General features: G+C 32.8%; 1 protein-coding gene across 3 annotated transcripts; it reads right to left on the bottom strand.

Annotated features, from left to right (window-relative positions):
* Nucleotides 1-160: 160 nt before the first annotated feature.
* Nucleotides 161-25,210, bottom strand: LOC108741453 (arylsulfatase B). Of its 3 annotated transcripts, XM_018476270.2 has the most exons (6): nucleotides 24,880-25,209; nucleotides 11,513-11,672; nucleotides 3,194-3,420; nucleotides 1,930-2,185; nucleotides 1,694-1,851; nucleotides 161-1,634 (listed from the first exon to the last, which is right to left on the bottom strand). In XM_018476270.2, the coding sequence occupies exons 1-6, from the start codon at nucleotides 24,976-24,978 to the stop codon at nucleotides 558-560; spliced, it is 1,977 nt and encodes a 658-aa protein (XP_018331772.1). In that variant the 5' UTR covers nucleotides 24,979-25,209; the 3' UTR covers nucleotides 161-557. The 3 variants fall into 3 exon arrangements, with proteins under 3 accessions (XP_018331772.1, XP_018331773.1, XP_018331774.1); XM_018476271.1 differs by lacking the exon at nucleotides 11,513-11,672 and having other exon boundaries at nucleotides 24,880-24,962; XM_018476272.2 differs by lacking the exons at nucleotides 3,194-3,420; nucleotides 11,513-11,672 and having other exon boundaries at nucleotides 24,880-25,210.
* Between the last annotated feature and the right edge of the window lie 884 nt (nucleotides 25,211-26,094).

Here is a 26,094-nt window from a genome sequence, read left to right on the forward strand (position 1 = left end):
TATTTTATTATACGACGGTCATTTAAATAAAAAAGGCATTTTCTAAAATGGCAACAATAAGCGGGAGTTTTGTTCAGGCGGGGGTATTAAATACGACTAGTTGCTGAGGCGTATCTAAAAATCCATACTTTAATATATAGCCCATAAAAGTACAAAAAAATAAAATAAATAGTGGTTTATTCATCCAAAACTCAATTTAACAAATAATTGTCACATAATACTACCGGCATTTATTACGTTTATAATACTATTCTTTTTTTTAATGTATCGTGATAATTAACATAATGATGACGATGACGAAATTTATTATTTGTAATGACCGAAATATTCTCTTTCCTCACTGAAGCATCGTTTCCACATATTATAAAGCAGTAGTAATACTGTGCATTCGTATTCCTCTCGCAATACTTCACAGAAGCTTATACTTAAATCCTTTACCATTTCGGTTTCTATTTGGGTTCTTCGTATTTGGCAGCACATTTACTTTATAAATTAACGATGAATTATTACTTTAGGACTAGTAATTACAACAGAAAGACTAGTATTCGTACAATCCGTCATTCGATTATTTTTAAAGGCTCCTTGAATGAGCCCGTCTTCAATTTTTCTTTATGTTCAAACGCTTGGTCATTACATTTAATTTTAATGTCATCATCGACAATATTTTCTTCACAATTACCTTGTTCATATTCATTATATATAGATCCATTAATTGATTTAGCTTTTTTGGTAGTAAATGCTAACAACGTAACAATAACAATAAGGAAGGCAACGCATGCAGCCGATATGAGGCCAATAGCCAAAGGAGATAAGACCTTGTATGAAATTTTTTTTTTCGTCACTTCATAATCTTTCCAGTTTACCCAAGTGTTATTGTACAGGTTTGGATTGGCGAGGGGATCAGCAGGTACATTGATGGGATCTACAGCTCCTCGTTTATATTGCTGTAGAAGCATTTCTAAATTGATCATTGTTGATTGCTTATCAGCTGCTAAATTGATTCTTTCGCAGGGATCGTCCTTCAAATTGAATAGACAAGGAGATACAAATGGATCACAGATATGTTTATCTTGCATTTCTTCAATGTTTGGATGACCACAATTAACTGTAGCCTCTTTTCTTATTTGACTAATTACGTTAGAATCTAGGAACTTGAAAGTCGAAGCACTTTCGTTAACTTTGTGTTGGTCATTGCTGTATTTTTCTTGGATTTGTTTGGACGTAATCATTCCTGCAACAGCCACCGCCACTTTGGAAGACAAAACTGATTTTTCATCGTATTTGTAAAGTTCGCTTCTACCGGAAGATCCTTTCCATCCGTCATTTTTCTTTGATGTACTTCCGTTTATGTACTTCCAATCTCCTTTGCGTATAGATGCATAGCTATAGACTGGATCAATATTGTACAACATCTCCGTTCGGGAACCAGGTGCGTCTTCTGATATCGCCTGCCACATGTCTATTCCATCGATGTCACCTAATTCTGTTTTGTTCAGTCCGGCAGCTGAATAGAAAGTTGGAAGCCAGTCGGATATGTGCATCAACTTATTACTAACCCTCTGGGGTTTTTTAATTAGGGGACTCCATACTGCCGCCACACATCGATTTCCACCTTCCCATGGTGAATTTTTGACCTGAAACATTTATTAATTAGAAAATTCAAAAACTGTAACATTATTATGTATCTACTTACCCCCCGTAAAGGATAATTTGAGCCGTGGTTGGCGTGAATGCCTTCTGGTTGTGCCCCATTATCAGACATAAAAAGAATGATTGAATTTTCAAGCATGTGTTTTTCTCGTAAAGCCGTAACAACCTTTCCAATGCTCTGGTCTAATAGAGATACCATTGCTAGAAGTACACCATTTTTTATTTATTGAACGATTTATTTAAATTTTAATATTATAAACTGTGAAATTTAAAAATTACCAGCATATATTCTACGTTCTGGGTCAGCAATGTAGCCAAATTTGGCAATTTCTTCGTCAGGTGCTTGAAGAGGATTATCGTCGTTCCCAGAATGGGGCGCTAAGTGTGCAAAATACATGAACATAGGCTGATTGCTATCATGCTCTTTAATTAATTTAATGGCCTCGGAAGTGAATAAATCGGTCGAATATTTTCCTTGGGCACTCCAATCCACCGTCATATTTCTCCTCATGTCGTAACCGTATTCATCCCCATACTTATAATTTATAATAAAACTTATTAATGGTAATAATATACACTGGTAATAATATAAATAGAGAAGCGGTCGAAATTCGTAAAACGTTTTTAATGAGGTATATTTTTGTTATTGAATATAAGAAGACTCTTGCACTGACCATGTTGAAATGTTGATATATTAGGAAAAGATAAAAAAATTGATTTTATAAACTACAAACAATACATGATTTACTTAGTATTGTAGATTAAACAATTATAACTCATTTGAAAACAATTTTTTCATTATACTAGAAGAGAAACTGGAAACGTAGAAAGCTATTTTTAAAGGTGATTTCGTTCGCGAGAAATTCTATTATATAGCAAACTACCATTCTATACTTTTAGGGGATGGTATTTTGAAAACTCATATTTTAGTAGATGGTACCGTTGTAGAAGGAACCTTTGTACAAAATTCAAACTTCCTGACTAACGGTTTGGGCTATGTCTTAATCGGTACCTACAGCAAAATTTTAACAGCCTTTTTAGTCCTTTAGGAGTTGAACCTTAAAAAAGGTTTTCTTAGTGCGCCTGTGTAAAATTTCAAGTCTCTGGACCCAGGGGTTTGGGCTCTGCGTTAATGTATCAGACCGTCTCCATTTTCTCAAAATTTAAAAATACTAATTTAGTGTAATTATTGGACTATTATAAACTGAATGAACGAAAATAATTGCAGGAGTGCTTTTATATTGAATTCCAAAAATATCATACCCCATTAACCTTTTCAGTATATCTGTTAATTTTTTGTTTACAAGTTTACATTGCCAAAGTAGTGTGAGACACCTCCACCATTTGTGAATAGAATTGAGTTTAACTGTTTGTAGGCACTGTGTTTTTTTGTGTGTGAGTTGATTAATTATTTCTATTAAATGTAATAACTAGACGACCAATGAAGAAATTCGAAATTTAAATAAACAAAGGAAAGTGTATATATCTAAAGTGAGGATTGCTAGAAGCCTTAAGGTAGATTATTATTAATGACTTTATTTACCGTGGCATGCACAGTATGCTGATAATAATCCTGAAGACCTTGCCAGTAACCAAAGTGCGTATCGAACCCTCTATATGTCGGAGTATATTCTTTTTTAAAAAAACCTAAATGCCATTTTCCTATTGCGTGGGTAGCATAGCCATTACGTTTCAGATGTTGAGGTAACAAAGTTTCGTTCAATGGTAAACCCCAAGGTTCGGGCTCAAGGATTACTAAATGTTGCATGCCTATAAAATTATTTTACAAATAAAAGCATAATTAATAATAATTAATGTAATTGCCACTATTACGTAATTCTAGACGTTTTAACAATGAAATTGTTTTATCAGTTAAATTTTTATTACTGTATTACGTTGTGATGCTTAGGTAAATAATTATAATGCTATCGCGAACTAATGAAATAACTCTTTAGTATTAAAATGTATCACTTTTTAATTAAATCAAGTTTATTACTTTTTACCTTTTTTCCTCCGACGCGGCATTTGCAGTTGCAAAACAAAAACCTAATTTAAATAAAATCGTGCTCATGATTTATTGTAACTTGTAAGTATATGTACGTAAATCCTTCTACTTTAATTGCGTTTTCGTTTTAAATTATGACTAAATTATAAAAATAAATATTATTTACAAACAATTAAAGAGTTATTTAGAAGAATTTTTGCAGTTAATTTCAGTACATTAAAGTAAAATAATTTTTGAATTAATATTTATCACTACAGATAATCCCAAAATAATGAGGAAAAATTGTTGATGTTGCCACGCTCTCGCCGGGAATTGAACCCGCGTACGTGGTTTTACGCACTATTGCTCCACCACTAAGCAACGTGAGTTGTGAGCAGCAACTTTAATGGGACTGAAATTAAAGAGTTCTCAATACTTATGTATGATTGTACTAGTTTAATTGAAATTAGATCCTATTGTAACCATTTTGAGGAAATTGAAATAGTAGAAAACGTATCATTTACTGTAAAATATTCGTTCGATTTGTAAAACTGCTTTTATGATTCAAATGTATGTTTTTCGTTTAAGTAATAATTATCAAAGAAAAAATCTAAAATCTGGCTGTGCAGAGCCGGACTGGCTTATTTTTCAGTGAATGAAGACCTTTTTAGCAAATATTCAAATAAAAGGACCATTTTAATTTCCAGTCCGAACTTGTATTTGTTGTTGTGTTTCGTGGTATAATAGATCGCGAAGATTATTAAAAAAGTGTTTGCAAGTAATTCCGAATATAATATAATTGCGAAGGACGATTGTGCACGCATTCTGTATTGGCCAATTTGTACAAGTCTCACTGTCAATTACAATGAATTAATGTTTTGCGCCTTGACAGCACGAGGTGTAATTGAATACAGTGAAAAAAAAACAAATTGCTGCATTAAACGACCTGTCGGTTTTATTAAAACGAGAAATTTGTGTCGACAACTAGAGCGTGTGGATACTACAAAAGATCCGTCAAGTCCATCATGTAGTAGATACGGACAAGGTAAAAGGTCATAAAAATGTCCCCACATGCACTTGATGCAAAACGGCTGATTCTGAACCGGTCTAATCGTAAGGTTAGCTGATTGTGTACGATCATAATGTTTTATAACTTTCACCTGTATATGTCCGTTTTGATAGGTGCAAAGAACGTGTCTAATGAAACAATTACAGAAGGCTGTGCCGGACATTTACATAAAAAGGACGTTAATTAACTCTAGACCTTACTGAGACAATTACAAATAAATAAGTGTTTAAAATAATGCGTAAGTGCGAAGAAAAATGTTTATATCTTAATGAAATGTGTGTGTACAGGGTGGGCAAATTTTTACGTTTGTGTAGGGCAATTCGGTAACTGTAAGAGATACAAAAAAATTAATGGCGGCTTCTCGATCTCTTTTTTTGAGATAAATTTATTGGTGTTCTCAAAAATTATCTATCGTCTTTTGTTTTCGATTTATAAACAAAAGATGAAAATTTCGAGTTTTGACTACTTGTATTTTTTGTTTGTTTTTAATATTAGAGAAAACAACTTTTACGTTCTTCAGACACTTTTTTACATACAACACAGTGGTGTCGGAAAAATTAAATACAAACACCCCTTTAGAGTTATGACATTGTAGGGGAAGTACGGACAAAATGACAGGGTGTTTTGATTTTGAATCATATATCTTTATTTATTGTAATTATAATCAGTCTCATACATTGACAATCATCTTAGGTTCATTGACTACTAATAATACAGTCTTTTAATTGAATAGGAACTATATCAAATTAAATATTAAGAAATAAATGGACGAATCAAAAAAACCATTTTGTCCATATATCATGGACAAAATGACACACTAAATATCGGTATAATGACATACCAAAATTTTAAGAACAAAGTTCGCAAATAAATCTTTTAGGCTTCTTTGAGACATTAGCACAAGAAGCGTGAGCCCAACGAAAACAACTCATGCATCCTGACCGGCTTTCTCCCGGCTTAGACCGCGAATAAAGATCATTGCAATAAATGCAGGGGCAGACTTCTTCATCCTCATTTTCGGCAGCAAATTCTTCATTATCGAAGCAGGAATCGATAGTTTGAGCAAATTGACGATGTCTCTTTGGTATCTGCCTTTTTTCTGCAGCTTTTGGAACTAGGATTTTGCTATTAAGTTTGCCATCATCAAAAGGCACTTTTATTATCTCTCTTCTTTTTGGTGAACTTTTTGGTATATTTTTTGCAATAACTTCTTCCATATTTGCGGTTNCTCCTCTTTTTAAATATATATAATAAGTGGGGTTGCAAATAATGCTATAAGCATTCAATTACGAAAATATTTTTTTGGTAGTTTACCCCTTGCGTTTTTTATATTGGTTTCTAGTAGGCGTCTGTTATCTATGTGATAGTGATCACCTGTTGGTCATTTCAGAAATCCACTCTTCCCTAGTTATATTATTTGGACAGAAGAAGCCTCATTAGCAGTGACGAAATTTTCTGACAATAACGAGCACTACTGGTGCGATAGCAACCCTCATCGCACCGTCGACGTTAGATCTCAAGGAGGATTTGTTATCGTGTTCTAACTTATCATATGTATCAAGAGCATTTTAATAGCCAGTGGTATCATGATATTTTAAACGAGGAGTTTATGGAAAATTTACCACTAGCTGAAGCAAATAGTTTTTTTCAGCAAGATGGTGCACATCCAGATAATACCAAAATCATTCAAAGCAATAACAATTCTAATGTGGTACCAGAAACGTATTTCAAAAGTTATCCAGAAAACAAACCCTCCTTGAGATCTAACGTCGACGATACGATGAGGGTTGCTATCGAATCAGTAGTGCTCGTTGTTGCCAGAAAATTCCGGCACTGCTAATGTAGGTTTCTTTGTCTAAATGATATAACTAGAGAAGAGTGGATTTTTAAAATGGTAAATGGGTGATCACTTTCACATAGATAACAGACGCCTACTAGAAACCAATATAAAAAATGCAAGACGTAAACTACCAAAGGATTATTTTTGTAATTAAATGTTTATCCGTCGAATGCGATCCCATATATTACATATATTTGAAAAGAAGAAAAAATTATCTTTTCGATTAAAGCATAACCAACTGTGGTTCCTATTTAAAAAAGTACAAGTTTATGTCATAACTCGAATGGGGATTTTTTTTTTAAATTTTTCCGACAACACTGAATTCTATGTAAAAACGTGTCTAAAGAACGTAAAAGTTGTTTTTTCTTTAATTTTACAAACAACTGAAATATGGACATGTAGCCAAAACAAAAATTTTCAACTTTTGCTGATAACTCGAAAACAAAAGACGACAGCAAGTTTTTCAAAACACCAATAAATTTGAATCAAAAAAGGAGATCGAGAAGCCGCAATTAAATTTTTTGTATCTCTTATAGTTACCGAGTTGTCTTCTACAAACTTCGAAATTTGCCCACCCAGTATATGTACAACGAATTTGAGAACTATAGAGCAAAGCAAGATTTTACAAAATTTAATAATTTTATAGCATCAATTTTTTCCTTTTAGTGAACAGATAATGTTGAATTCAGAACCAAAAGTAAGGTATAAATATTTTATTTAATTTAAAACCAGATCCACCGTTTTGCCTATTGTTATTAGCCTTTATCAAGGTAGGTTTATGTGTTAATATTTAATTGTTTCCAAACATTGCGGACTTGACTCGGATTTTAACATAATTTAATAATGTTTTTTGTTATAAATTATTTAAAAATAGATTTCTGACACAAGTTTAGACTTTAAATTTAGCAAAAACAATAAATTAATTATGAGATACCTTATGTAAGATGGTATTCCGTTAAATTGTCAAAATTTTGTTAATTGCTGGCAATCAAAAATCGTTTGAAACTAGATTATATAATATAATATGATTTATATTTTATTGAAGTGCTTTAATGTCTTCAAACCATGTGATAGTGATAGAAATGAATTAAATACAGGTTAAAGTACTGATTACTTTATCTTGTAATAATCAGAAGGCAAGGTAACTCTATTATTATTTTGAATTTTCTGGTGAACACATTAGTTTTGAAATAAATTACGTAATAGTGACATTCATTAACTAATCATATCACAATATGTATATTTGTATGTACAAGATATTCAATAGAATGTCCGTATTAGCTGTTTAAAACATATCGACGTAAGTACATTTGTTTAGTAATTGTAAAAATACTTTTTAATGATCTGTATCGCTTACAAACTATCGTTTTTAAATTAAAAGAGTTATAATAATATTTTTCAAATTCGTAATCGAATAAATTTCAATTCACTGCTTTAAAGCACTTTGAAAGAAATATATGTAAAACTATAAATTTGACATTTTAGTGGTGGTTATTAATATGAAATAAGTATTAATCTGAAAATTCATTTTTCGAATTTTTTACCCACTAGAAACTACCTCAAGATAATGAGGGAAAATCGTTGCTGTTGTCACACCCTCGCCGGGAATCGAACCTGGGACCTTTGGCTTTACGCACCAATGCTCGGACTACTAACCTACGAGAGGTGACGGGTTCGATTCCTTGCGAGAGTATGACAACAGCAACAAATTTTCCTCATTAATTTGAGCTAGTTTGTAGTGGGTAAAAAATTCGAAAATGAATTTTCAGATTAATACTTATTTCATATATAACTATAAGGCTATTGAGAGATTGCGTTTACGTCATAGACATACACCGTAGCAATGGACCGTATGAATAAAAAAAAGCAAATACTCATGAGTATGATCAAACGCTCAAAGTAAATGACTGGAGTTTTTTAGCATCTACTTCAATTTGTATAAATAATGATTTGCTTTTACTCAAGAAGATTTGTTTAAGGAAAATGAGTATCTGCAAGCGATAAAATCTACCAATATTGTGAAGTACGATGCAACAAATAATGACTGATGGAACGTTTTGTAATTCAACTCGGCACATTTATTTCACAATTGGAAACCTGCGCTTAAGTTAGCCAAATCACCTTTATCACTGTTTCTTCCTAAACGATTTGTTGTAGACTTGTTCAGATGCATTACTAGGATTTCTAAATGGTGTAATCAGCCACGGTTATAATCGGTATCCATCATCGCCCAGTAATATTCTTCCAGGATTTTCTTTTACAATAATTACCCCCCCCCCCCTTCGGTGGTCACCCGTAGCACATACCTACCTAAGATCACCCTCCTACTCTGGTTTTCACGTAATAATTCATAAATATGGTTTTAAATCATTTTTGCAAACAGAAAGTTTTGAATATAGCTCGAAAAAACGCGAGTTTTCCCTAGACCCTAGAAGATATTGATTACATGACGAAAACCTAAGCCCCCCAGTGACCACGCATGGTACTTTTGAACCCCCAAGGTTATCATGGTTTCATTAAATTTTACCGCCATGTACAGAACCCGACCAACTTACGAGGGTGGATTGATAAGTTTCCGGCCTGACCAGACTCAAACGTTGCAATAAGTCTGCGTAGTATTGACCAGTGATAGTATTACCCTTTGCAAGGTAATCAATGTATATAATACCTCTTGCATCCCAAAAAACAGTAGCCATAACCTTGTTCGCCGAAAAAATTGTTTTTGCCTTCTTTGGAGTTGGTTCCCCTGGTCCAATCCACTGTTTAGACTGTTCTTTGGTTTCAGGAGTGTAGTGGTGGAGCCACGTTTCGTCAACGGTTACGAATCGACGCAAAAATTCGCTTGGATTACGCTTATACAATGACAAATTTGCGGTAGAAATGTTTTTTCGAATCAATTTTTGGTCGACTGTTAGCAAACGCGGCACCCATCTTGCACAGAGCTTTTCCATATGCAAATGTTGGTGCAAAATATGTTGCACACGTTCATATGACATCTTACAGGTCTCAGCTATCTCACGCACTTTCAATCTGCGGTCTCCCAGCACTATTTGATGAATTTTTTCGATCATATCTGGAGTTGTGACCTCAACGGGGCGTCCTGAGCGAGGCCCATCAGAGGTGCTCACACGACCCTTTTTAAACTCGGAAACCCACTGCTTAACGGTTGAATATGACGGGGAGGATGTCCCCAGTGTTGAGTCCATCTCTTTTTTAATTTCCTTCGGCGTTAACCCCTTCAAATAAAAGTATTTGATGACAGCACGATTTTCCTGCTTTTCCATTTTTACGAAAACCACAGAGGCGTCTTGTTCAGCGTGCTGTCAAACCTACACTAGCAAGGAGATCGGGCTGAAACTATAGCTACAAGCTATCCAAGGATGGTACTATAGAATGTCACCTCAAGGTAGGCCTAGTGGCGTCATCTCTTGGTTAGGCCGGAAACTTATCAATCCACCCTCGTACATTAGCACTAGTAAACATTTTTAATGAATTGCATGTTGTCTGCATATTTAAAGTCATCAATCCCCCTTTTTATTGATGTATTTGTCACAATGTTGATTCGGTTTCAAAATCTGAACGTGTTTACACCAATAGCACTGGGAAACAGAAATTTCATGTCGCTAGTGTAAGAAACATTAAATATCACGTATCCCGATCACTATCACCGTTTATTAAGATTATGACTAAAAATGAAAAAATAAATTACAGTTTAAAAAGCACGCTTTAACTGCAAATCTAACTAAAAAGTAGAAAGAAATTTTTATTTACTGATATTTTATTTAACAGAGCCATAGATAGTCTACTAACTCAATATATTTCAATCATTTTCAATAATTCTAGTACCTGGTATCTATTTGTAAAAGTAGAGTTACTATAAAAATATAATAAAAACATCCCAAGCTTTTTTTACTATGAAAATAATTTCCCTTTTATCATTTCATTTTTATTTTAGAATTATTGAAAATGATTAGTTGATGGGTTAGTAGACTGTCTATGGCTGTTGAATAAAATATCAGTAATTAAAAATGATTTTCTGTTTTTTAGTTCGATTTGCTATTAAAGCGAGTTTTTTAGTTTCTTACACTATAACTTGTTTTTTATTCATAAAAAGTTGTGGTAACAGTTAAATTGCGAGTAGATGCTTGTGCTTATAATATAGTTTTGAACAAAACTTTTTAATTACATTTTTATTCAAAAAATGTATCTATAGCATATGCTTCAAGTTTTGCGAGTATAAGGTTTTGTTCACTTTTTTGACGTGACAACGTCATATAATTCGATGAAGCCGGCTGCACGCACGAAAAAACAAGACTCATGCGGCGTTACCTCGCTCTAAGGCGTTCTATTTAAGGCTTGAAGTGCAAGCGAGAGCGCGGAACGAGCGACAAAGAGGCACAATCGGCCTCCGCGTTCGGCAGCGTTCGACATCTGTCTCTCTCCTACTTGAGTGAGCGATGCGTCCGCGTGGACAGCTGCTATACAATAATACATTTCCATTTACCTCCTTCTCTATATCCATACAAAATATCTATCAAACAAATAAAATTAAAATTTTCTTTTGAAAAATGAAACCATTCCATCAGTATTTTCTTATGACGTTGTCACGTTCAACTATCGTCAGTAAACCGACTTTACAGACAACCGATTTTTTTTTTATTACGGCCCAATACATATGTCGCTCGCAAATACAAAAAATACGGTATAAAACTATGCCTACAAATAATTGGTTGTGCATATTTCCCTTTTTCAAAAATCTGATGCCGCGTGCGCTCTAAGGGTGAGTAAACGAAAGAGCAATACAAGATTAATTATATTGTTTTCTTGAACTGTATCACATCACGCAATCGCTCAATAATGTTTTACTATACTATATATATCATGAATGTATATTATAACAACAATCTTATGAGAAAATGTGTAAAATTAATAGTCAATTAATAATTGTTTTGTGATGGTGGGTACATACCCAAATGAATGGGGTATTTTCCGGTTAAAAAAGCAGACCTGGACGGTGTACATAGGGCTTGCGTATAATGACTGTTCAGAATAACGCCATTGTATGCCAAAGCGTCAATGTTAGGTGTTGGAATTTCATTACTTCCATGAAAACCTACATCATTAAAACCCTAAAAGGTAATAAAAAAAATGTAAAATGCATCTAAAAATTAAATTTTTGAATAATAATTATACGAGCACTGTCTCAGTGAAATAGATTTGTTTAAGAAGGATTTACGAAAATTATCACAATTTTATAATAATATGGAAACTTTCTTAACTTTCAACTAATAAAATAAGAAAGTATTGAAGGAATACTCAGTAAATCATTGCTAACAACGATTCAATAAAGAACGATGAGAATACCGTGGATAGAAAAGGTTAGAAATGAGAAGGTACTAGAAGGTGTAGGAGAAATGAGGGAGCTATGGAACTCAATAAGAAATAGGCGAGATACGTTGGTAGGACATTTTCTCAGGCATGAAGGGCTACTTACAGAAATATTAGAAGCAGAAACAGGAGTCAAAAGGAGTAGATGTAGACCTAGATGAGACTCATCATCATCATAAAGTCGTAAGTCTTAAGATTGGTTGGATACCTATCTCCACTCTTTCCTATCCTGAGCTAAACTTCGCACTTTCCTAAAACTAGAACAACCCACTGTCCAATTTAACATTGTCAATTCTTTTTCTAAATCTACAAATCTCATGTACGCACTCTTTCCTTTTTCTATCGTTTTCTCTATTGTCACCCGTAAAGCTAGAATGGCCTCCCGCGTTCCTCTATTTTTTCTAAACCCAAATTGATCTTTTTCCGATTCTCCTATGTACAATTCTAGTTAAGATTTTTGACGCATGGGAAGTTAAGCTAATTGTTCTAAATGTCTAGTACACATATCCGCGCCCCTCTTTTTAGGTATGGTTATTACTACGTTCCCTTTATAATCCTCTGGGACTTTCCCCGTCTCGTAAATGTGACCAACTAGCTTAAACATACGATCTCTAACTTCTTGTCCTGCATATTTTAGGATTTCCCCCTGTATTCCATCTACACCTAGCGTCTAATTATTATTTAAATTTATTAATGCTACATCGAACTCTTCTCTCATTATGGGATAACCTAGCTCACCTATCTCCACACTATCTTTCTTCTCTAATATATCTCCTACTTCATGCCCTGCGTATAGGTTCTCTAAATATTCTTTCCACCTGTCTGCCTTTTCCTCATTTTCTATCAAAATGATCCCTGCCTCGTTTCTTATATATTATTACTACTGTATCTTTCATATCTAAAATTCGTTTTAATTTTATACTATAAGCCTCATCTGTTTTACCTACATCAAACTTTTCTTCTACCTTTTTACACATCCTATCAACCCACTGTTCCTTAGCTGGCCTACACTTCTTAATTATTTCCCACTAGACTAGACTAATACTATTATATGGGATGTTCTAGTTTTAGGGAAATGCGAAGATTGGCTCAGGATAAGAAAAAGTAGAGATGATTGACTGACGACCTTACGATGATGATTAACGATTTGCGTAGCATACATTCTAAAAGTAGAAATTTTTGAAATATCAACTTTTATGAAGATTTATTTTACTAGAGACTTCGTCCGCGTGAATAAAGAAATCTCATGAAAATCGGTTCAGCCGTTTCGAAAATTAACCCGAATATAGAAGCACAGAATTGTTTTTAAAGTCTTTTGTGTTTTAATTCCATATAAACAACCTATGAGCTTTAAAAAATGCAGTTCAACAGTTCATTTTTATGTATACGTAAAGATAGATAATTGAAAATTCTGTATTTGGAACCGTTGGGAACTTCACTGAGACTGAGATCGCAATTTTGAATATCTTATTCATAGTAAGAAATAATATGATGAACAAAAATGTTATACCATTCAACTTAATTGTACGTTTAACAACTTACGGTTAGTATTTAATGAACAACTAAATAATATGTATTTTCAAATAGCTTAAATATTGCTGCATTTTGCCTTTTTATAATGCGAATGCACTGTATGTCAAAACAGACATAATAACATACTAATTGTGAAATTATCATCGACATTGGATTAATTTTAACATTGACCAGTTATTTACTTTATAAATCTAGAAATAGATGTAGGTGCATTTTTAATTCAGTTATTTCATTACTTCATAGTCGTTTCTAGTTCCTGTTCGTTTTTAAAGAATCTGTGAAAATGCTAATTAAATACGTCAATTTCTTCAAGTTTAATTGGAACTGCTTTGTAGTTATCGAGAGCAATTTACATGCGTAATGATGTTTGGGTTTTCCAAAGTAGATAATCCATATACAATGACCGTTATAATCGCATATTCATAAAAAGTCTGCTACTGACAACTGCATCATATATAATAGTCATTTGTGACCTTCTGGTACAAAGAAGTATCATGTACAATTAAAGAAAAACAATTCCAAAATGCAACAACACATTAAAGAATATTTAAGCACTGAAAATCATTTCTGATTTTCGTACGTTATATTTATGTGGTTTGCCATTGCCTTTCCGAGTGAAAAAAGTTTTATTTAAGACATTTATTTTTAAACTGAAGGTATCCTTAGACATTTTTTTTGTTTTTGATTTTCTTTTGTATTTTTAACCGACGAAAAAAAGGGAGGTTCTCAAGTCAACGCATACTTTTTTTATGTATGACTTTTTACAGAGTAGTCCGATTTTGATAATTCTTTTTTTATTGGAAAGGGTAAATCGCAAAGTTGGTCCTATATAAATTTTGAGAAAAGATTCCAGTCCTAAAAGGATGATTGTTGTTCACTCACCGATTGTAATGTAAGACCACGTATAACTTTTGAGAGAATATAAACTTGGAAAAAAATCTAATCCTAGGGGTAGGGAAACAGGAGATAATTTGTGGTAGGAAAATAATAGTAGCAGTAGTAGTAGTAGTAGTAATTAGTATCTACATTATAGCCACAAAAAGTTATAAGATAAATTTTTTTCCACAAAAAAATTAAACCGCCGAAAAAAGTGAAAAGCAAAAAATAATAAACCTTTATTTTATTAACCTTAATAACTAAGTTCTTAAACTAATGTAAGGATACCTAAGTAATTTTGAGTAGGCGTTAAACAATCAATAAACAAAGATCTCTAAATTACCTTAAATTTAAAGAAACCAAATAAAATTAACAATAACAATAATGGTTATTTCAATAAATTTAAGGTAATTTAGTGATCTTTGTTTATTGATTGTTTAGTGTCGACTCAAAATTACTTAGGTATACTTACATTAGTTGAAGAACTTAGTTATTAAGGTTAATAAAATAAAGGTTTATTATTTTTTGCTTTTCACTTTTTTTGGCAGTTTAATTTTTTTATTAAAAACTTCATTATCTTGTGTAATACCGGATATATATATATATATCGAACGAGTAGATTGTTATGTTAAACACAGGTCAATGTAAAAGCAAACGAGTGGGTAGCAAGTATTCATACACCCATCGATATGACGTCGATGTCATTTCCGTTCTAATAAACGTGACCGAGGGTCATTATGACGAAAACAAAACAAAGTATATCCTGAATGGAAATCGATATGAGGTGTGTGATATGCGTAAGGTTAATCGTAGGCATATGTATGAAAAGGACAATATTAAAAATTAACAGAAGGATTATTTGTTAGACTGCGTCAATATTTATAAGCACAACTTTTACTAATGTATCAAATTATCTTATGGGATATACATATATTATAGGATACTAGCAGCGAAACCCGGCGTTGCTCGGGTCGTTCTAGAATGTTGCAGAACACAAAATTACTCCCGATAATGACACACCACCCTGTACCTTTATAAAATTTCTTAATAATAGTAGATCGTTCTACAATATTCTAAAATATTTGGACAAAATCTAGAAAATTCTAAAAATTCTTGATAATTAATTGCGGACGTTTGGAACTTTCCCGATCGTTCCAGATATTTCTAGAACATTCCATGTCTATTTTAACTGTTGCACACAATTTGGAACTTTCCAGATCATTCCAGAAATTTTTAGAACCTTCTAGAACGTTTTAGATCTATTGTAACAGTTGCACACATTATGAAGCTTCCTGGATCATTTTAGAATTTTTTAGAACTTTCCAAAATGTCTCATAAGCTACAAAACAGGACAGATATATATTTTTTCACATTTTCGCCACCCACAACCATCCACTGCGACCAAACTCCCCTACTTTTAGCAGGAGACCAAGGGGTATTTACCACCACAACGGGAAGTTGATAGGAGTTGCTGGTGATAGAGAAAACCTTGCCTTTACGTACGCACATTAGCATTTTATATATGTATGAAACGTTTGGAAGTTTGACATTTCCTATCTTTCAAGTTGGATCAAACTGCACACGGTGTACAAATTTTATTAAAATCGGTGAAGTAGTTAAGGAGTCCATCGCGGACAAACAACGTGACACGTAATTTATATATATTAAGATTACAATTAACTACAAACCCAGGCTTCGCCTTCTTGTTTTAACCATTCTATATTATAAAGAGGTAAAATTTGTAGTCTTTTTAACGTTTTCTTATAGGTCTAAAATCTCTGAGACTGATTTATTGAAGGCCATATAAGCATCTGTACATTCAAACATAGATTGCTTTTGAATAAATGTATATCTATACTGTTGTGGGCCATCATAAGTTTTTGTAAAATATGTACCAAGTTTTTACATCATTGTCTGAGATTCTGTAAGAGGGTATTACTTCTTCTTACTTACTATATATTAAATAGTACCTATAGTCAAAATGTAACGTGTTTGTTTTTGACGTGACAACGTCCTATAATTCGATGGAGCCGGCTGCACGCACGAAGAAACATGACTCATGCGGTGTTACCTCGCTCTGAGGCGTTCCATTTAAGGCTTGAAGTGCAAGCGAGAGCGCGGAACGAGCGACAAAGAGGCACAATCGGCCTCCGCGTTCGGNTATGGGTTCCCCATGTTCTCACAGAGAGAAATCTGTATCGCCGCATTGACGTCTGCGATTCGCTTCTCAAAAGTCACGAAAATGATCCGTTTTTGAAGCGCATCATCACTGGGGACGAAAAATGGGTTGTACACAACAACGTCAAACGCAAGAGGTCACGGAGCAAAAAAGATGAACCGGCTTAAACCATTTCCAAAGCCGATATTCACCAAAAAAAGTGATGCTGCCTGTTTGGTGGGATTTTAAATGAATCGTTTTTTTTTTAGCTTTTACCGGTTAACACAACGATTAATTCGGAAGTCTACTGTCATCAGCTGGACAAACTGAATGATGCACTTCAACAGAAAAGGTCAGAACTGTCTTTCATTTCCACAAAAAAAAACGAAATGCCTTTCCGAAGATTAGGTATATTGCGGTTTTAAAATTTACGGTTTATGGCTATATAAGGGTACGTTAATATTCATTAATGCCAACAAATGGGTCAGAACATTCTGGTATAGGATCTTTCTATAGCTACGTCCCTGAAAAGGTATAATAATTACTAGAAATATCTTATTCTTATTCTCCACAAATTCAATGTTACTTTGCTAATTAAATTCATATGAATACGATATTTTTTTTTAGGACGACCCTGTATAATTAACACGGTACAACGTTTCTAAACTAGTTTTCGGTTTTTTACTTTTACTAATTGATTAATTGTTGAACTGGCCGGACGTGTACATAAAATAAACATGATTATAATACAGATTGATTGTAGAGTAATTTATAAAATCATATTTAATTCATAAAGGTGCTAGTGAATAGAAAAAAAAAGGAAAATAAAAGTTCCCTAGAACATATGTCACAGGTTAGTATACGAATGGGTTTAATATACGTAACAAGTAAATAATTTTTCTTGCAATTTATACATTAGTGAATAATTTAAAAAAGGAATTAAATGTAAATATTCCACTTACTAGTGTAACATATTGTATTACAAATATACGTGCTTACGTCTATTTTTTTAATATGCAGTACATGATAAATGCATTTATAATCTACATTTTAAAAAGTGAAAGTTATCCTGTAACCTTGAGCAATGTCAATTAATAATTAAATACGTATTAAGAAATAAAGCTACATTTACGAAAATTTATTTTATTTTAAGAACTGAGGAAATAAAGATCTTGAACAATCGTTTAAATTTATTTCTGAAAAAATTATGTAATCCTCAGTAAATAAAATAAGGCTTTAATGAATAAAGAATTTTGTTAAATGCGTATCAAATAAGTTCTGTAATGTTTATATGTAAGTAAATACCCTGCATATTGATAAACAGAATAAACTTTTACGTTTGGTAAAGAGTTAATGTGTTTTTGATGAAAAAGTTCAAAAATTTTTAAAAACTATTTGTGTTTCATTCACATTAATTGGTACTTATAAATCTAAAATAAATAATATCAGTTAAATTTCTCTTTAGGTATGAAGATCTAGTCAGAGACATATTAGAGGCAGAAACGGGAGTTAGGAGGGGTAGACGTAGACCTAAATTAGATTACCGTTCGCAAATATTTAAGGATGTGCGTCGATCTAGTTTTAGGGAAATGCGAAGATTAGCTCAGGATAGGAAAGAATGGAGGTGCGTGTCCAACTAGTCTTAGGACTAACGGATAATGCCTAGTTCCCTCCCATATACCTGTTTTTAATTAGGGTTAAAGTTTTCGGTATGTCGAATTCCCTCCCAATTATACATCAATTGCCTCCCAATGGGGGCGGATGACCTTGTTTTACTAGATTTTCAATGTGAAATTTATGTTAAAAAGTGTTTCATCTAATTTTACAAAATTGTTAACAAGACAAACTAAAATTAATAATGCTTTTCTAGATGATTGCATCAAAAAGCTAGACGCACACGAATTTCCAAACATTGAATTTGTTAAGGTAGTGGGAAACCATTTTAAAATTAAATAAATAAACATTTCATAACTGATATGCGTTTTCTTTCTGAAATTATTTTATCTTTAATTTACTGAAGTGCACTATAAATAAATATTTATTTTGGATAAATAAAATCGGTAAGTAGTCGTTAACTTAATTATCGGAGCTGATATGAACGGGAGGGAACTCGGCTAGTACCCGGGAGGGAATTCGACTATCTATATTTTAACCAAAACTACCTACGGGAGGGAATTGGGCATCATTGGGACTGACGACCTTATGATAATGATGAAGCAGAACAGTTATTAATCGGTTTGGGTTTTATCTTAAACCAACATGATTCGTTCTGAACACGTTCTTTAATTTACATAGGGTGTACAATGTAGGTAATATATGACAGAAAGAAATACAAGATGAGGTAAGTACACATATAGAGTTACATCGGAAACAATAAGACATTCGTCGCAGAGTTGAATGTTGCTATGAATATCAAAAAAAAAATTATTCAAGTTTGGAAACATTGAACAAAAACATCTTCGCTACCTAATGCGTATAATTATTGCTAAATTATATATGTAGAAGTAACTTTTTGATTTTTGAAATCTAAACAAAAAAAAACAGTTAGTAACACATCCTTTTAATTTACAAACGGGAGACTCCAATAAGCAGTTAAGCGAGAAACCCGCTACAGTAAGCACATAAAAGAATTTTAGTTCCATGTATGTTTCAAGGTTAAGATAAATGAGATAATGTCTGTTTTATAGATTGGCTGGAAGTAAGGCATCTTTACTACATTAATAAATAATTTGCTTTGTATTATTTATACATTTATAGGTAACCGCCTCAATAAAAGATATGACAACATAAAGATGTAGTTTTTCAACATTAGTACCTAGTCATTAGATCAAAAACGCATATTGAACGTATAAAAGATAAAAGTGTCCACTTATGCATTTTATGTGTATGCATTTACAATATTTTTTATTTATTGATATTCATTCAATAATAACTTTTAGTAGATTATGTATAAAAAGGAATCTAATTTTCTTGGTTGTTGTATAATAATTTATTTACATTTCAAGACTCTAATTTTTCCATAAACCAACAATAGTCTTGGAGTGAACTTTTCATTTATTAGAGTGTGACGTTTCGACCGTCAATTTCGGTAATCAGGCTAAAAATTTTTTTAGCTTTGATGTTGACATAGTAACTTTTGTTCGTTTTTCAGCCTGACGATGACCGAAATTGAAGGTCGAAACGTCGCACTGTAATAAATAAAAAGTTCACTCCAGAACTATTATTGGTGTTGGCAAAATTAAAGTGCGACATTCAAAAATTGAAATGTTTTTGACCATACTACTATCAATATACTAGGTCTGTTCAAAAAGTCTCGCGAATTTTAAATTTCCGCGAGTTCCATATATTCGAATGTTGACTATAGGATATTGTGCAGCTACCTCGAACCGAAGCAGCATTTATCGATAGTACAAAATGTTCTCAGAGTGCCGAGAATATGTGAATGACGAAAAACGTGCCGGACGCACGAGCACGTCAACAACAGACGAAAACATTGATGAACTGAAGAAAATGGTATTGGCCAATCGCCGAATCACCGTTAGAGAAGCTGCTGAGGCCCTAACCATATTGATTGGCTCCTGCCATTCGATTTTTACCAATGATTTGGACATTAGACGGGTCACCGCGAAATTTGTACCAAAATTGCTCAGTTTTGACAAAAAACAGCATCGCATTAACGTTGCTAAGGAGCTAGCGCCACTACCTAAATTTGTTCCAGGGGGTTATAACTGGTGACGAATCATGGCTTTATGGTTATGACGTGAAAACCAAGGCTTAATCATCAAAATGGAAGCTGCCGCACGAAAAGCCAAGATCGAAAAAAGCACGCCAAGTGAGGTCGAATGTGAAGGGTTTGCTTACAGTTTTCTTCGATTGCAGTTTTTCCCACAGGGTAGAACGGTCAATAAGGAATATTACCTGCAGGTTATACGCAAATTGAACGAAGCAATCCGCCAGAAACGCTCGGATTTATGGAATTGGCTTTTGTACCATGATAACGCCCCTGCTATCCTGTGAGCCAATTTTTGGCCAAAAATAACACGCTAATAATGCTACAGCCACCGTATTCCGTATTTTTGAAGTGCTTCGAGGATTGGCAAAAACGTTGGCACAAGTGTATAATATCTGGTGGGGACTACTTTGAAGGGAACAAAATAGATATTCATGAATAAATAAAAAAATTAAAAAAAAACACAAAATCTGCGACACTTTTTGAATAGACCTCATAAACATACTAAAAAAGCGCCGGATAGTGATTTTACAGGTACATTCCCGTTTCGTCTATTTTTTGTTTCGTAGACTGTGCAATTTTACTTGTTATGTTCTTGTTTTGTCGAATGATGCCTAAATCATTTTATAGCACCTTTCCTGTTTCGTCAACTCGGTCAATCAAAGGTGTCACCACCACATATAACTTTAATAAGTATGTATTTATATAATTAGTTTCGTTTAGGGTAGATTATTTATTACGAAACAACAACCGTCTTATCGTTATAAATACCTGCAACTTTATAAATTTTAAACAAACATGGAGTTGAAATAGTAGTATCAAGAAGAAGAAAGCCAGTTATTTTGTAACTCGGGTTATTATTTTTTTATATACAAGTACATTTCTATACTTGTTACCTGTAACAGGGTACGGAGGTGTACGGGAATATACGTGATCCCACGACATTAGTTTTTTGATAAGCCGCAATTGGTATATGTCTTAATATTTTATTCTACACTTCTTTGTACATTATTTATATTTTCAATTTAATTCCGTAGTGGTATAATTCTGGATTGGATAATTCTAGGGTAGCGATTGCCACCTTTTGCCACTTCTTAAATTACTTTAGTGCGATGGTAGGTATATAAGTCAGGATTTACATCGACCTCTTATAGATTATCGAGTAATATCAGCGCAGTATTGCTAATCACAGCCACACCATTTCACACATAAAAATATTTATTTGTATTTTACGCAAAATCGCGAGAATAAATAGAATCTCATCTTCCAAATTACAGCAATTCCCACACGTATAAACACCTTACAAACCAACTTCACTAAAAGACCCATTGATAACAACAACACAACAAAAACACCATACCATATACCACGAAGAATCACTCGAAAATCCTTCTGGCCTGCCAAATTATTGGCAATCGCTCCCGACCTTCCTGACGAAATCCTTAACTACCTGGATAACTTACCAAACTCCCTAAAATAATCCCGCTCCCACACACACACAAACGCATAGCTCATTTTCAAAATACACAATCTCATAACATTAATAACCACAATCGGCTGAAGAGGGCAATAATCGGTTCTATAACGGCTTTAGTCGGTAGGTCCGAGGACACCTTCCTCGGGAATCAGTCACTACCACTTCATATTCATTTAACAGTGGTATAAAAATCGAAATAACGTATTGTTTTTAACTACAGCAATAAATCATATACACAACAGAACATTCCTCCAATCTTTAACGAAGAGATATCAATGAGCGATCAAGCAGAAAACCTGAAAACACAATTTTGGATACTAAAAACTAAGAAAGTAAAATGAAGCATGGTGAATGTCTATTGAGTCGAACTCAGACTTTTTTATAAATAAATTATACCCAAAATACCGTTCTATTGATATCTAAATTTATACCAACGATAAGTGTTACTTACGCGGTTATAAAACATGTAAACCATGTAACAGCGGCGTAGCAATTGCAATTATATATATACCGATCATTTTTATTACTTCGTAATAATTATTTATTTATTAACCATTTTATTTTCGTGACCGTGAAAAACTTCACTGGCCGTGTATTACGGCTGATGTAATTTATTCGATATTAATTTAGCACAGACAAGTTCAAGGTCGTAATTACAGTTTTTGCTGAACCTGTTTAACGTGCCGTGTTACACTTTCAATATTAAACCGTTCCTATTTCTATCAATATACATATTATGTATAATAGTCAAATTATGACGACTTTTGTTCAACAACTTCAATCTATTTTAAACAAGTACAGGGTGGGCTTTCGACGTTTGTATAGGACAGGGATGGCGAACCTTTACGAATTGACGTGCCATTTTTATAAAGAAAAGTTTAATAGGTCATAGGCATGCCATCAAATAACTTTGTCTCTGTGATTATTGCGAAAATAGTAATAATAAATTATATCAACTCAAAATTCTTTATTTACGGCAAAAAATAGGAACATTTTGCAATGTTTAAATTATACGTGTAATTTAAATTAAAGTAAAATTAGTGTGATTTCTGTTGTTGCAGATTAGATGCCACGCGTGCCATTGGTTCGCCATCCCTGGTATAGGAGAACTTGGTAACTATTAGAGATACCAAAAATTAATGGCATCAACTTGACATCGTCTTTTGTTTTTGAGTTATATGTAAACAAAAGTTAAAAATTTTAAGTTTTGGTTACATGTCTTTATCTTAGTTGTTTGTAGTATTACAAAAAAACAACTTTTACGTTTTTCAGCAACTTTTTTACATAGAATAGAGCGGTGCCGATCAAGGTGCTCTGACACCAGTAGTGCTCGTTGTTGCCAAAAAATTCTGGCACTGCAAACGAAGGCTTCGTCTGTCTGTCTGTAATATGAATATAGACAAACGAATCTTTAAAATGATTAACGGGTGGTCACTATGATATATATTATAAATGACAGACGCCTACTAGAATCTAATATAAATAATGAAAGGGGTAAACTACGAGATGATAATTTTTGCAATTAAATGTTTACCCACACGGAATGCGACCCCACATATTATGTGTATACATTTGAAAAGACTTTTAACTAAAGCATTGCCAATTATGATTTTTACTGAAAAGAATTTAAGTTTATGATATAACCCGAAAGGTGATGATTTTTTTTTTAATTTTTGACACCACTACATTCTATGTAAAATAGCATCTGAAAATAGTAAAATTTGTTTGTAGCCAAAACATCAAAATTCGAAATTTTCTACTTTTGTTTATAACTAGAAAACAAAAGACGATATCATGTTTTTGAAAACGTCAATCAATTTGTTTCAAAAATTGAGATAAAGAAACTACCATTAATATGTTTGTATCTCTTATAGTTATATCGAGTTATCCTATACGAACGTTGAAATTTGTTAACCCTACACATTTCTTTAAAATTTATTATAAAAATTCCTTGCTATTGCTGAAATAACCTTAAGGTCCCGCTGCTCATAAACCTTACAATCATTACATTTATTGCTAGGTTTAGAGGAAATTTACATGTATTGCAACTTAGTTACTCATTTCAGGAAATTTTGATTAGTGTTATTTGCCATCGAGTTACTATGATTCATTGAATTAACGGGTAAATTCCCTAGTAATATACGATGTGTGAATGAAATTTATTAATTTGATGTTTTGAGTCATTATGTAGCTTTCAAAAATTGTAAATAAATGTTATTGACCATTGACAGCAAGCTTTTAGTCATTCACGTCATGAACTACATTGACTTTTGGGATTTGTTGGAAAATGGTAACAATCAAACATTTTAAGTATATGTATTTATTGTAAACTAGATTTTACCCGTGGCTTCGCTCGCGTTGATGTCCTAAATACGCATCAAAAATCATCGACGACAACATCATCATGAGGTAGTGAGTCTTAAGACTGATTGGACACGCACCTCCACTCTTTCGTATCCTGAGCTAATCTTTGCATTTCCCTAATACATCCCACATCCTTAACTATCTGCGCACAGTAATCTAATCTAGGGCTACCTCTACTCCTCTTAACCCCTGCTTTTGCTTCTAATATGTCTCTGACGACAACATAATATATTAACTTTTTCTATCTTTAGGGAACAGTATTTTTTTTCTGGATAGAAGGTATGTGTGTACAAAATAATAAACAAAGGATAGTTGGTAAAATGTTGAAATCTCATGTCCTTTTTGAAACAAGAAACATCCAATTTGCCTTAATTTACTTCCCTTGCAATATATTCATACGTATAACAAGCTGCTCTTATATGCAGTTCAAAATAATAGATAGAGAAATGCTTATTATTGCTTTAAATTTTGATTTACTGACAAACTAAAGAAGCACATCAAAGTAGACAGTTCATGCTACAGCTTCAAAAATAAAAGATTTCATTGTAAAGTTACCTACTTGGTACATTTCATTAAACTTTTAATTGTACATTATGTATGTCTTTTAATATTGTAAAAAGGGCTATGGCAAACCACATTATCACTATCAGAGTAATTCAGTAAATAGACGTAGATCTAATATATTATACTATTTATTAATAGTTTTACGTCTAAGGTTTGATGATATTGAGTAATACCACTAGTTATAATTCTTAATATACTTGTTTAATAAATTTTTCATGACTACTATAAAAAAAAACGATTTCTTACCATATCGTCCGCCACAATTACAATTATATGGGGTTTCTTATTTTCTGCAAATCCGAAAGGCAAAATCAAAACGAAGCACAAAAAACGTAAGAACCACATGATTATTATTATTATTATTCTTATTATTCACTGAAATTATTTTAAAACGAAAGTTTTTGATGATTCCTAAAAGAAGAAAACGATTTTTCACTAACACTTTTAAAATTCTGACAACAAACTATACTGCAGACTTTTGTTTTGAAAACAAAATACGAGAACGCAATGATAACCCAATGGCAAGGGCACCCTACGTTCTCAGTTTGAAATCGAAAGGGAAATAGAACTATTGTAGCATAAAATTGCTTATATCTATATATATATATACAATAAAATTTCGAGTGGGAGCGAAATAAGTTGAGCGCTACCGGTTTTCTTTACGGTCACTCGAGAAAATCCGACAACTCGCTATGCGTCATTAAATGTATCTGTGCAAATAATTGCAAGAAATGTTGTGGAATTCCTACAACTTTAAGTATATGTAAAACAATCAATTCAATATGTTGCGAGTACGTTATAAAACAACAATAACAAAAGCTGTAGCGACCACTTGCATTTTTTTTTGTTTTCTATATTTAGCGTGTGCATTCAAAGTGGTGCCTGATGGAGTAACTGAAAGTGCACTTGCATGGATATTCGTTTATTTTTAAAAAAATCTTTTCAGATGGTGTATTTACAATATTCATGGTCAATTTTAAGTATTATCTATCCCAAGAAAAAAGAATGAATGTATATAAATCTATCAGAGAACTTCTTGTATAATATTCTTTCGTAAAAAGAGTAACAAGAATAAGGACATACATAGAAGAGAACAGTGAACTAATAAATGGCCTACGACTATAGAGTATAATTCATAAACGTAGCATTGAAAAAGGATAACGTTATTCGCTATCAATCACTGCTAGATCAAAAACTAAAAAATATCAGTTTGGGTTCGGTGTACAATAATAATAGTTTTTTTTAGAGTAGATCCCTAGAGATAGTAACATTTTATTAAAAGATATTGTCACGTAGTGGAGATTTATGAAAACTCAAAAAGTATTTTAGACTTTAAAACATATTTCAAAATAAATATTTTATAATTGTAACATTGCAATTCTTTGAAAATTAATAAAACAGATATCGAGTTCATTTAATTGTGTGAACGGGGATCGGTGGTCTAATTGCGATTAGTCGACT

The sequence above is a fragment of the Agrilus planipennis genome, unplaced genomic scaffold (genome assembly GCF_000699045.2).
Source record: "Agrilus planipennis isolate EAB-ADULT unplaced genomic scaffold, Apla_2.0 scaffold278, whole genome shotgun sequence".
NCBI classification, from domain to species: domain Eukaryota; kingdom Metazoa; phylum Arthropoda; class Insecta; order Coleoptera; family Buprestidae; genus Agrilus; species Agrilus planipennis.